The sequence below is a fragment of the Panulirus ornatus genome, chromosome 9 (genome assembly GCF_036320965.1).
Source record: "Panulirus ornatus isolate Po-2019 chromosome 9, ASM3632096v1, whole genome shotgun sequence".
Classification (NCBI taxonomy): Eukaryota; Metazoa; Arthropoda; class Malacostraca; order Decapoda; family Palinuridae; genus Panulirus; species Panulirus ornatus.
The window spans coordinates 11,111,496-11,123,756 of record NC_092232.1 but is presented as its reverse complement, the minus strand read 5'-3'; the positions used below and the strand labels follow the sequence as shown (position 1 = coordinate 11,123,756).

Here is a 12,261-nt window from a genome sequence, read left to right as displayed (position 1 = left end):
CTCACCTTAAATGAATCTCTCTCTTGTATTCTTTCCCAGTAAGCTTGCAAAAAAGGACGTTTTCCTTCTGTCCAAAATCTTCTTTCATAGCCCAGCATATTAATGAGATTTAGAAGAACTGCTAAATCTATATCAGCAATGCTAAATAATTCTCCACACAACCACCAATGTGATTTTTCTGAAACACAAATGTAACTACACAGGCCTACAAGATCATACATTATAATGAAAGACAAGTTGATTATGAGATGAATTTTTTAAATAAATAAATACAGTAGCTATTTACATGTAAAGGAAGGTCACTTGGACTCATTATGAGGCAAGCCTTAAGCTTATGGACACATTCATTAATCTTACTCCAAAAAGTCATCTGGATTTTCTAAAAAGGGTACCCAAACCTTTGTTGTGATACCAATCCAAGACACAGGATCTTATCAAACAGCACAGCATCATCAAATGAATTCAAAATATTACATTTTCAGAGGTGAATTTTCTAATTGAAGTGAAAAGAAGGTAATCTCTAGATTAGAGTGACCTGATCAGAGCATTCAAGTTTTTAAAACAGATCAATGACGTGGACAGTGAACAGTTCTCTGAGAGTTGTAGGGATGGGGCAACCAGAGGACATAACATGAAATTATGTAAGAAACTTATTAAAGAAGTAAAGAAATACTTTCACAGTACACGAGTTATAGATGAATGGAACAGAATAACTGGGAACATAGGTTAATGCAGACAGCATACATAAACTTAAGATTAAGTATGATTGTAGAGAATGTGCAAGAGATGGGGTCTCACAAGTGTAAAACTGTCTCCCGTACATTACAAACAGGTAAATTATACACCAGGAGGAGGCACTGAACTACAGCACAGTCTCACAAATGAATGTGGTCTGTAAGGTTCTACAAAGGATGAACAGAGTGCAAATGGATGAGAAACAGCATGATTCAAGGAAAAGAAAGTCACAGGTAACAAACCTGTAGATTTATGCAAGAGTGTGAGCTGTCCTTGACAAAAGGGAAGGCTAGGTGGATTGTTCGAACCTAGACAGCCAGAAAGCAATTGATACTGTACTGCCCGGAAGGATAATTAAGAAACTGGACCACCGGACACAAATAAGAGGGAAAATCTTTCAAAGGATAGATGACTATCTCAATGGAAAGGAACAGAAGATGCATGCTGTAGAAGCTTTCTCCACATGTCGAGGTCACCAATGGAGAGCCACAAGGTTCTTTTCTAGGACCTTTACTCTTCTTGACTTATGTAAATGAATTGCCTGAACATGTTTGCAGGAGATGCAAAAATCATGAGGGAAGTGACAAGGAGGAGGACTGCATCAGCTTATCAGGGGACCTCAACGAATTCCAAAGATGATCTTATACATAGTTGATGAAAATTAACCCTAACAAATGTAAAGCAATGAATATGGGACAAAGGGAAAGAAGGTCTTAATATGATAATTATCTGTCAGGAGATAACCTTCAGGATTCTAAGTATGAGAAAGACTTGGGAGATGATATAACCCTTTAACTGCTGGAGAGTCCCACATTCAGAGAACAGTGTATGGATGAGGAAATATTTAGCAATCTCTTCATACAGACCCCAGTATATCACATCCTTCTAATTCACTCTATTCCTTGCATGCCTCTCACCTTCCTGATCAAAATATTTTTCACTCCATACTTCCACCTCCAATTTGGTCTCCCACTTCTTGTTCCCTCCACCTCTGACACATATGTCCTCTTTGTCAACCTTTCCTCACTCATTCTCTCCATAAGTCCAAACCATTTCAGTACCCTCTTCTGCTCTCTCAACCACACTCTTTTTATTTCCACACATCTCTCTTACTCTTTCATTACTTACTCGATCAAACCATGTAAATAAAATTTGTAATAAACACAGTCAATGGCACAAAACATACTGTAGCATAAACTGAGGAATATTATACTTACCTTCTGTGTGAAATGATAGTTCCTCTTCTACATTTCTCAGAGCTGAATCAACCTCAAGTAACAACTCATCCATTTCTTCTCTGGTTCTGTTGACACGAAGGGCTCCATGTTCAACATCAGCAGCTTTTTCCAAAAGGGCATCCTGGAACTCTGGGATCCTTTCTGCATGTTCTCTTATTATTGTGTGATGATTCTTGGCTACTTCTGTAAAAATAAGATTTGCAAATTTACACTTACTCTTCCATAACATAGTGTGCAATGGTTAAATCGCTTCATGAAGTATACATCCTCTGCATTCCCACACGTCAAAATAGCAACTTACAGGCCAGAAACCCATTTACTCCAGAAAATGACATAAGTATTCACTTAACATTACATGTAAGCAGTATGCTTACATTTAATGATAATAACAATTCAATAATAATGATAATAACAATAATAATAACAATAATAATAATGATAATATATACCAGGGTCGACGTGCTGTCAATGGATTGAATCAGGGCATGTGAAGCGTCTGGGGTAAACCATAGAAAGTTCTGTGGGCCTGGATGTGGAAAGGGAGCTGTGGTTTCGGGCATTATTACATGACAGCTAGAGACTGAGTGTGAACGAATGGGGCCGTTGTTGTCTTTTCCTAGCGCTACCTCCACACATTAGGGGGGAGGGGGATGTTATTCCATGTGTGGCGAGGTGGTGATGGGAATAAATAAAGGCAGACAGTATGAATTATGTACATGTGTATATATGTATATGTCTGTGTATGTATATATATGTGTACACTGAGATGTATAGGTATGTATATTTGCGTGTGTGGACGTGTATGTATATACATGTGTATGGGGGTGGGTTGGGCCATTTCTTTCGTCTGTTTCCTTGCGCTACCTCGCAAACGCGGGAGACAGCGACAAAGCAAAATAAATTAATAATAATAATAATGATAATAATAACCTAATAATGATAATAGCAAATGTCACTATACATTGATTGGCAAAGTATACCTTCATATTCATCATTATCTGAAATTATCTGAGCAAAGGTTCTAACTTTTGGTTGATCAAACCAATTTTATACATAAAACCTAAGCTTCTCAGAGTTACTATCTTACTTTTCCTCTACTTATCTCTATACTTCTTCTTGATGTTCTCAAAACATTAGGGCACGTATGATAAAACAGTATGCAAAAACTTCCATAGTCACACAGAGAATGAATGTGTCCTGACTGCTGCTTGAGTAGCTGGGTAATTTATACACCTATGAATCAAGCTTCCATAAGCTGTAACACTACAAAAAAATTAAAAAATAAATATAATAAGTTCTTTCAGAGTTTGTTTACAAATCAAGGATCAACAAATACAGCATGAGAACTGAGCTTTTGGAGCTAACATGTCTAAATCTAAAATCATAACTACAGTATTTTGCTCAAACCACCATGCACTATTTTCTGTGGAAACAATCATAAAACTTACAGTTTCAAAATGCAATAAAGGCTTTAACTACTACATACTGGCAAAAATGCTGATAATGAAAACAATCTATCCAACTAATGCTTCGGGTTAATCCAATGTTGGATGAAATCTGAATGTTTCTACCTAGTCACTGTTCTCTAGCAGAAAGCTACAATTGCAAACTTAAGTGGAACAAGAAGAGTAACCCTTCTATATACTCACCTCTTAACCACTTTTGCATAACGGATGTGAATGGAGGTTTGGGGTTATCCAGTAGATCTTGATGAAGCGCAGTTCCATATGTGAGGCTTTGAATGGGAATAGCCTCTATTATGTCCCTAAATTTCTGGATCTTTCTGCTTTCTTCACTACCCTTTTCCTTAGGTGTAAGCTGTCCAAAATCACCTGTTTAACAATATACATGCACTTAATAATAATCCAACTAATGCAGCTATCTAGCTTTCAAAGATAACAGACAAAATCATAATACAAATATGTCTCCTAAGAAGTACGACATTTCCCAGTATAACTCACATCAAACTGGGTACCCCAAATAAAACATTCTAAATTTCCACTAGCATTCATTTCATATTAATATCATATAAATCTATACAAACTCTACAATGATCTCTATCTATATCTCTGACACCCATTCACTCCTGAAACTTCCATCCATACATGACTCCCTTTGCAAACAACTTTCCAGTTATTCTTCCTCCATTTCTCTCTCTCCAGTACTCTTTCATTCTATTTCCTCATGCTGAAGGTGGTCTTCCTCTTACATCAACCCCTTTAATCATACTATCATACACTCTCCTTGTAAACACCCCATTTTGCATTCTTTCCAAAGACCCAAAACACCGCAAAGTTTTACATTTCTCTCACTCTATCACTCAAAAATTCATTCCATTTGCACTCCCAGCAACAATAAATCTCTCATCCACCCCCATATTACCTTCCTCATTCCAACTACTTATTTTTTTTTTTTTTTTTTTTTTTTTTTTTTTTTATACTTTGTCGCTGTCTCCCGCGTTTGCGAGGTAGCGCAAGGAAACAGACGAAAGAAATGGCCCAACCCCCCCCATACACATGTACATACACACGTCCACACACGCAATATACATACCTACACAGCTTTCCATGGTTTACCCCAGACGCTTCACATGCCTTGATTCAATCCACTGACAGCACGTCAACCCCTGTATACCACATCACTCCAATTCACTCTATTCCTTGCCCTCCTTTCACCCTCCTGCATGTTCAGGCCCCGATCACACAAAATCCTTTTCACTCCATCTTTCCACCTCCAATTTGGTCTCCCTCTTCTCCTCGTTCCCTCCACCTCCGACACATATATCCTCTTGGTCAATCTTTCCTCACTCATTCTCTCCATGTGCCCAAACCACTTCAAAACACCCTCTTCTGCTCTCTCAACCACGCTCTTTTTATTTCCACACATCCCTCTTACCCTTACGTTACTTACTCGATCAAACCACCTCACACCACACATTGTCCTCAAACATCTCATTTCCAGCACATCCATCCTCCTGCGCACAACTCTATCCATAGCCCACGCCTCGCAACCATACAACATTGTTGGAACCACTATTCCTTCAAACATACCCATTTTTGCTTTCCGGGATAATGTTCTCGACTTCCACACATTTTTCAAGGCTCCCAGGATTTTCGCCCCCTCCCCCACCCTATGATCCACTTCCGCTTCCATGGTTCCATCCGCTGACAGATCCACTCCCAGATATCTAAAACACTTCACTTCCTCCAGCCTCTCACCATTCAAACTCACCTCCCAATTGACTTGACCCTCAACCCTACTGTACCTAATAACCTTGCTCTTATTGACATTTACTCTTAACTTTCTTCTTCCACACACTTTACCAAACTCCGTCACCAGCTTCTGCAGTTTCTCACATGAATCCGCCACCAGCGCTGTATCATCAGCGAACAACAACTGACTCACTTCCCAAGCTCTCTCATCCCCAACAGACTTCATACTTGCCCCTCTTTCCAAAACTCTTGCATTTACCTCCCTAACAACCCCATCCATAAACAAATTAAACAACCATGGAGACATCACACACCCCTGCCGCAAACCTACATTCACTGAGAACCAATCACTTTCCTCTCTTCCTACACGTACACATGCCTTACATCCTCGATAAAAACTTTTCACTGCTTCTAACAACTTGCCTCCCACACCATATATTCTTAATACCTTCCACAGAGCATCTCTATCAACTCTATCATATGCCTTCTCCAGATCCATAAATGCTACATACAAATCCATTTGCTTTTCTAAGTATTTCTCACATACATTCTTCAAAGCAAACACCTGATCCACACATCCTCTACCACTTCTGAAACCACACTGCTCTTCCCCAATCTGATGCTCTGTACATGCCTTCACCCTCTCAATCAATACCCTCCCATATAATTTACCAGGAATACTCAACAAACTTATACCTCTGTAATTTGAGCACTCACTCTTATCCCCTTTGCCTTTGTACAATGGCACTATGCAAGCATTCCGCCAATCCTCAGGCACCTCACCATGAGTCATACATACATTAAATAACCTTACCAACCAGTCAACAATACAGTCACCCCCTTTTTTAATAAATTCCACTGCAATACCATCCAAACCTGCTGCCTTGCCGGCTTTCATCTTCCGCAAAGCTTTTACTACCTCTTCTCTGTTTACCAAATCATTTTCCCTAACCCTCTCACTTTGCACACCACCTCGACCCAAACACCCTATATCTGCCACTCTGTCATCAGACACATTCAACAAACCTTATACCACATGTTTCTCTTAAATGACTCATTTCCAAAGCCTGAATTTTTGACCTCTGTGACTCATCCCATATCCATGTTTCAGCTGCATAGGTCAGGACTGGGAGAACTATGCTGTCCCTTAATCCTTTCTCTACTTCCACCTCTACCCTTTATCATTCTATTAAGGGACCCAATGATCCTTCTACCCTGTAATGCACTCTTCTTTATCTATCCTTCCATATCAACAAACTTACCCATACCCAATATAGCTTTCAAATAAAGGCTGAGCATCCCTAATCCAAATATTTACATATGTATCCTAAAACTTTCTCTCAACTCTCCATCCACTCTTGCAAATGCATATACTCCTCTATAGCTGGCTTTCATACCATCCAACAGTTATCCCCCTACCCTGTATATCCTTAACACATCCAATGAAGTATTCCAACTCTATCACACACTTTCTCCAGATCCATAGAAATTGCATACAGCTTCTTACCCTTCACTAAATACTTTTCCACAGTCATTCTCACCACAAAAATCTGATCCATGCATCCCCTACCTTTCCTAAAACCCCCTTGTTCCCCACTTACTCTGCATTAAGTCACTTCCATCACTCTTGCATAAACTTTTCTTGGTATGCTTAACAGGCTTGTTCCCCTATAATTGCTACAAACATCCTTAGCATTTTTTCCTTTGAATACAGGAATAATAATAGCTTTCATCCAATCTTCAAGCACAAACTTCTGCTTCTATGCTCTCTCCTATGCCTAATCCCATTCAAATGCTGTAAATCAAATTGCTCCCATCTATTCTTCCATATGTGGTACCAACGCAAAATCACATCTTATCCTTAATCCATTATCACTTCCAAAAACAGTGATTCTCTGCTCCCCAGTCTTCGAGTCCAATATAATCCTTTAAAAAGAAAAATCTACACCCAAAAATGAGCTTTAACATTATCAGCTAAAACTCCATTCCTAAACAGTCACTAAAGCCACTCTACTGGATTGCATCTTCCCACACAAGAAAGATCACCTTGACCAAGGGCTTTATAACTGTGAACTGACTATGTACATTAATAGTGCCCTTCCAACTTATCTGCTTGGAGACCAGAATATCAGTCTCAGGAGCTATGAGTTAAGCATTAACACTAACATGACACCTTGCAGCATCTCAACAATAAATATAATGGCTAAACATGCCAATCAACAGTGAGAAGACAAACTCACATAAGATCCTACTTATCTCCTTAGCTAAATTATTGGATAGCCATATTTCCCTTGTACACAATACACAAATCTATATCACTTCCAGTTCCCTTTTGCTCACCTAAAATATACTGATGCACCTTCCCTAAATGTTCCAACAATGTCTACCCCTCAAAGCTGATACTTCATCCTTTATTCCCTTTTTATTCATTCCAGCTTGGCTTGTCCTGCCTTAACAAAGTAGCACCAGGAACAGGTTGCTTCTATTCCTACTTTCAGAAAGTGATACCTCACAAGGGAGGATTTCTCGCCTCCTGCTCCAGCCCCTCTCAGTTGCCAATTATGACATGAAAGAAAGCCTTTTCTACTTTAGCCCATTCAGCAAAATTTTGCATTCTCACTTTCTTTGTATGGTACTATCACATTTTCCTTCAAGCTTGATCTTAATACCTGTAATTGTAACAGTAAATCACATGATTCATCAAGAAACCTCCACAAATATCCATTTCAGTATCTTTCATTCAATTAAATCAACTAGCAGATTACATTACCAAACACCTTTTTTCCCTAATTTTCATATCAGCAACTTGACAAGGAGTTCATGTGGCTATACAAACCAGTTTCATAAACAATGGTACATATGGGAGTTATGTGATGAGCATTACATCCTCCTGCCTTTTATTCACTCTTTACATGGATCAGGCACTCATTTACAGTTGGCTGAACAAGGAATATCCCTTTTTAAAAGTGTAAAAAATGTAATCAGACTTATGACCTTAAGCTTAAACTAGACAAGCATGCTAAACACTTTGCTGTAGCTACACAAGATTCTCACAATTAAGTGCATGGCAAAAAAGTGTACTATTTGGGAGAATTTTTCTTTTTGCATAGTTTCTTTACTACTGGAAGATAAATTTCTCAGAAAACATTGCTCTACATACTGCTGTGAAAATTGCACATCATTCTTTATACAAACCATTTAAACATGTACTATTATTATAAAAGTTGTGCACTTCTGGATATATATACACCAAATTGTATCACAAATAAAGAAAAATTATTCCACAGAATAACTGTGCCACTTCATAAAATTGGGCTGGTAAAAGTTTACTCCCTCATGGAGTAATCAAACAGATCTGCACATTACATCTTAAATATTCTGCAAATAAGATGCAAGGCTTAAATCTTAAGAAATCCAAATCCACTAAATTATCAAAATTATCCTAAACTACCACTAAGAATGCAGGGAAACAAGTCCATCCCAGACAATTTGACATCCATGCCATTTTGCCAGCCTGCAATGTTGGGGTTGACCCAAGTTCAACAGAATTCATACCCACATCCCACATATGATACAATTCTCTATTCACTTAATTCACTTCTCTATTCACTGCACATCTTGAGGACCCAGGTTCTATACATGAATTCTTATATAACATACAAATCTATATCCACTTAACCTACCCTCTGCACATGGAAAGTGAAGCACTGACATTCAAAAAAAAATTGAAAGCATACCATTAGAAAAGTTGTCTTCCAGGTATTCTATGATACGGTTTGAATCAGGGATAACTTTTACTCCATCTGTGAGTACTGGCACCTCTGCTCGTGGATTGAGCCTTAAAAACCAGGGCTCATACTGTTGTTCTGTTAACAATGACAATGCCTGCATTTTGAAAGGCACACGCTTTTCATATAGAGCCATAAAAACCTGCAAAAACAAATCAATTTTAGTCTTCCATAATCACCATAAACAGAAAAGTATAAGAGCAAGAAAGGCCATTGACAAGGAAGATAAAATCATAACAGTATCATAAGAGATACGCAAAGAGTAAGAATCATAAAAATTTAAAGTGAAAAAGAAATTTCACGCATTATTCATATTTTCTCTACTATAAGAAAACAGGACACTGTAATGTTAATGGATACTACACTTGCCTTGATGAGAAGAGGGGAAAAGGTACAATCATTTAGTCACAAGAAACATTTGGTAACATTCTTAATCTTAATTACCTTTCTTCACCTATTAATGAGCAGACCAATCATAAAACTGGTGGATGACACGGGAAGATAAGCTTTAAAATGAAAATGGTAAAACAATACCTATAACCTTGAAAAAACCTCACACCACATATTGTCCTCAAACATCTCATTTCCAGCACATCCACCCTCCTCTGCACAACTCTATCTATAGCCCACACCTTGCAACCATATAACATTGTCGGAGCCACTATTCCTTCAAACATACCCGTTTTTGCTTTCCGAGATAACGTTCTCGCCTTTCAAACATTTTTCAACGCTCCCAGAACTTTCGCCCCCTCCTCCACCCTATGATTCACTTCCGCTTCCATGGTTCCATCCACTGCCAAATCCACTCCCAGATATCTAAAACACCCCACTTGCACGAGGTCAAAGTGGTGCATGTGATCTAGTATTTGCTGATAACCATGAGGAAAATGAAACATGATAAGTTCCCAAGTGCCCTTTTGTGTAATGTTCTATGTCTTCTATCGCAATCTTGTATCTTTATGTGTGCGCTTTTGTGTAATGTTCTATGTCTTCTATCTCATTCTTGTATCTTGTGTGAGCATCTATGTGCAAAGAGTGAAGGAAATTGAGTATGAATGCTTGGTATCTTCATTGTGGTGGTTGAATCAGGGGGATGAAGGGTATTGGGATAAGATGAAATGGTGTTTCTAGTGTTGTGGTGATGTTACGACTGCTGTTTGTCCAGGGAGTGTGGTATCTGGTGTATGTATGTGTGGTGGCATGGAGTCTGAAACTGAGTTGAGAGGTCAGTTATTTGGCACTTGTCAGGCTAGTATATGTTCTGTCAGTGTTAGGGGTGGGAGGATCTATGTGTAGAGGACTATCTTTATTTCTACTAGAAATTTGGTGGTTTGTTCCAGAATGGTTAGGGTAGGGTATAATGCTGCTGCATAAAACTGAGTCCTGAGCATTTAGAAATGGGACTGTATTTGGGGGATCTTTACTTCACTGTAAGGGTGTTTGTGGTTGCTAGGCAGGAAAAGATTGCTCTGATTGCCCTATTTCATGTTGTTTGCAGCTCTGTTGTACTTGGATGTGAGGTGAGGTGTTATATTTGGATGTGAGGTGAGGTGTTATATTTGGATGTGAGGCAGGTGAGGCATAAACTGGAGTGGAGAATTTGTTTATACAGGATAATGAGGAATTCTTTTTCTTGTCCAAATATAGTGCCATTTAGTGTTCTGAGGGTATTTAGCTTATGTGCTGCTTCTGTGTTGGAGGTATTGGTGCAAGAATGAATGTCATATGTGATCCCTAGAATGGTTGGTGTTTGTTCAGATGGAGTGACTGCCTGTTTGAGGTGAATGGAGGGTTACTGTGAGAAAATGAGGCTATACTACCTTCTTCATGTACGAAACAGCAAAAAAGTAAGAAAAAATATTAAACTTAAATAGCTTATCTTGCATGGAAAAATTTATTTACTTTTTTCATGATTTCATAATTTTACAGTGGTTCTGTTGCTTACAAAATGATAAATATCACAGCAACAGTGGGCCAAACACTTATGCAGAGATTTTCCCTTGCAACACTTATTACTGACTTTATTCAATATTTCATATATTGGGTTAACACAGGTTGGCTATGGTAAGAGGTAGGAGGGAAGGCCGCCCGGCTGAACTGAGGGGTTTAAGCAAAGTCAAATGGTTTAACAAACTAACCATTTTCCTGCATTTCAAGGCACTGACAAGCAAAGAACTCTCTAATGACCTGCTGGACTTGGTGAAAACACGCTTAAAATTTTCACTCATCAGAGATGATATCTGAATGAAACCCAATATTTGTTAAAAAATACCATAAATCCAGCAATAAAAAATAAAAAAAAATACTGAAAGCATAATACCATTTGACATACGAATAACAGTAGGTATTAAGTGGTTTTGCTCTACAATGGTGTAGCAGTCAGAGAATACAGCAACAACTGCACATCAAGATTTTAATCTTTACAATTCATTAAACAATATTAGGTAAGGCAATGGCAATGAGGGTTATGTATCAAGGAATATGTGGAGTTAATATATTAGACAGTTATTCGTACACAAACATCAGAACCTAACAAACCTCACATGAAATTTGCTGCATGTCCAAAAAGGTAATAATATCGAAAAATAGTGCCAAACCTCACTAGTGGCCAAGATTCATTAGTGTTACATTCACACAAACGAGCTACCCTTAAATGTACACATATAACACACTAATCACTTTAATGTTGGTATATTTCTACAACAAATTTGGACAGGTTAAGTGACTGCAACTTTTCACCCATGGGGTGAGAATTAATCTTCATATAAACTGTAAAGTTCCGTACATAACTAATTTCAATTTTTGATTTATGAAGATTTAGCCTGGATAAGTAAAAGTCCCTTATGTATAATGGACACATTAAGAATCAGTGATGCTGACTGGACAATAAGTGTATAAACACAATTACATAACACACATGACCAACTCGTACTCCACGACATTGACGTGTTCAGTGAACTAACATTACAAGCGAAAAACTTCCTTCACTGTGCAATCTGTATGACCTTATCGATAATGTTGGTCTAGGGTCATAGATTCAATTACGAAGCCGTGACAACCTTTCGCAAATCATCACCACTTACCACCTGTAGCTTCAGTAGTTTATACCTTCAAAAACTCACCCTCTCACAATAGTACGAATTACAACTATAATATAATTTGAGGGAGTTGCCGTTGCCATTCCCGTTCTCTTCTGAGGAGGTCATGATGAGGGGTAAGGAAGGCAACGTCTGGAGGTGCTGGCTGGGTGGCTAGTCCCTTCCCGGTCCAGCTGATGGTCACAACACA

General features: G+C 38.4%; 1 protein-coding gene across 1 annotated transcript in view; it reads right to left on the bottom strand.

Moving 5' to 3' along the window:
• Gdap1 (ganglioside induced differentiation associated protein 1) overlaps nucleotides 1-12,261 on the bottom strand; it is a 36,994-nt gene extending 24,733 nt beyond the window's left edge. Inside the window, exons 1-5 of the mRNA XM_071664663.1 lie at nucleotides 12,096-12,261; nucleotides 8,923-9,115; nucleotides 3,623-3,805; nucleotides 1,953-2,156; nucleotides 6-178 (exon numbers count right to left, since the gene is read on the bottom strand). Coding sequence (XP_071520764.1) covers nucleotides 6-178; nucleotides 1,953-2,156; nucleotides 3,623-3,805; nucleotides 8,923-9,115; nucleotides 12,096-12,179 — 837 coding nt within the window. The 5' untranslated portion in view covers nucleotides 12,180-12,261. The remainder of the gene's footprint in view (nucleotides 1-5; nucleotides 179-1,952; nucleotides 2,157-3,622; nucleotides 3,806-8,922; nucleotides 9,116-12,095) is intronic.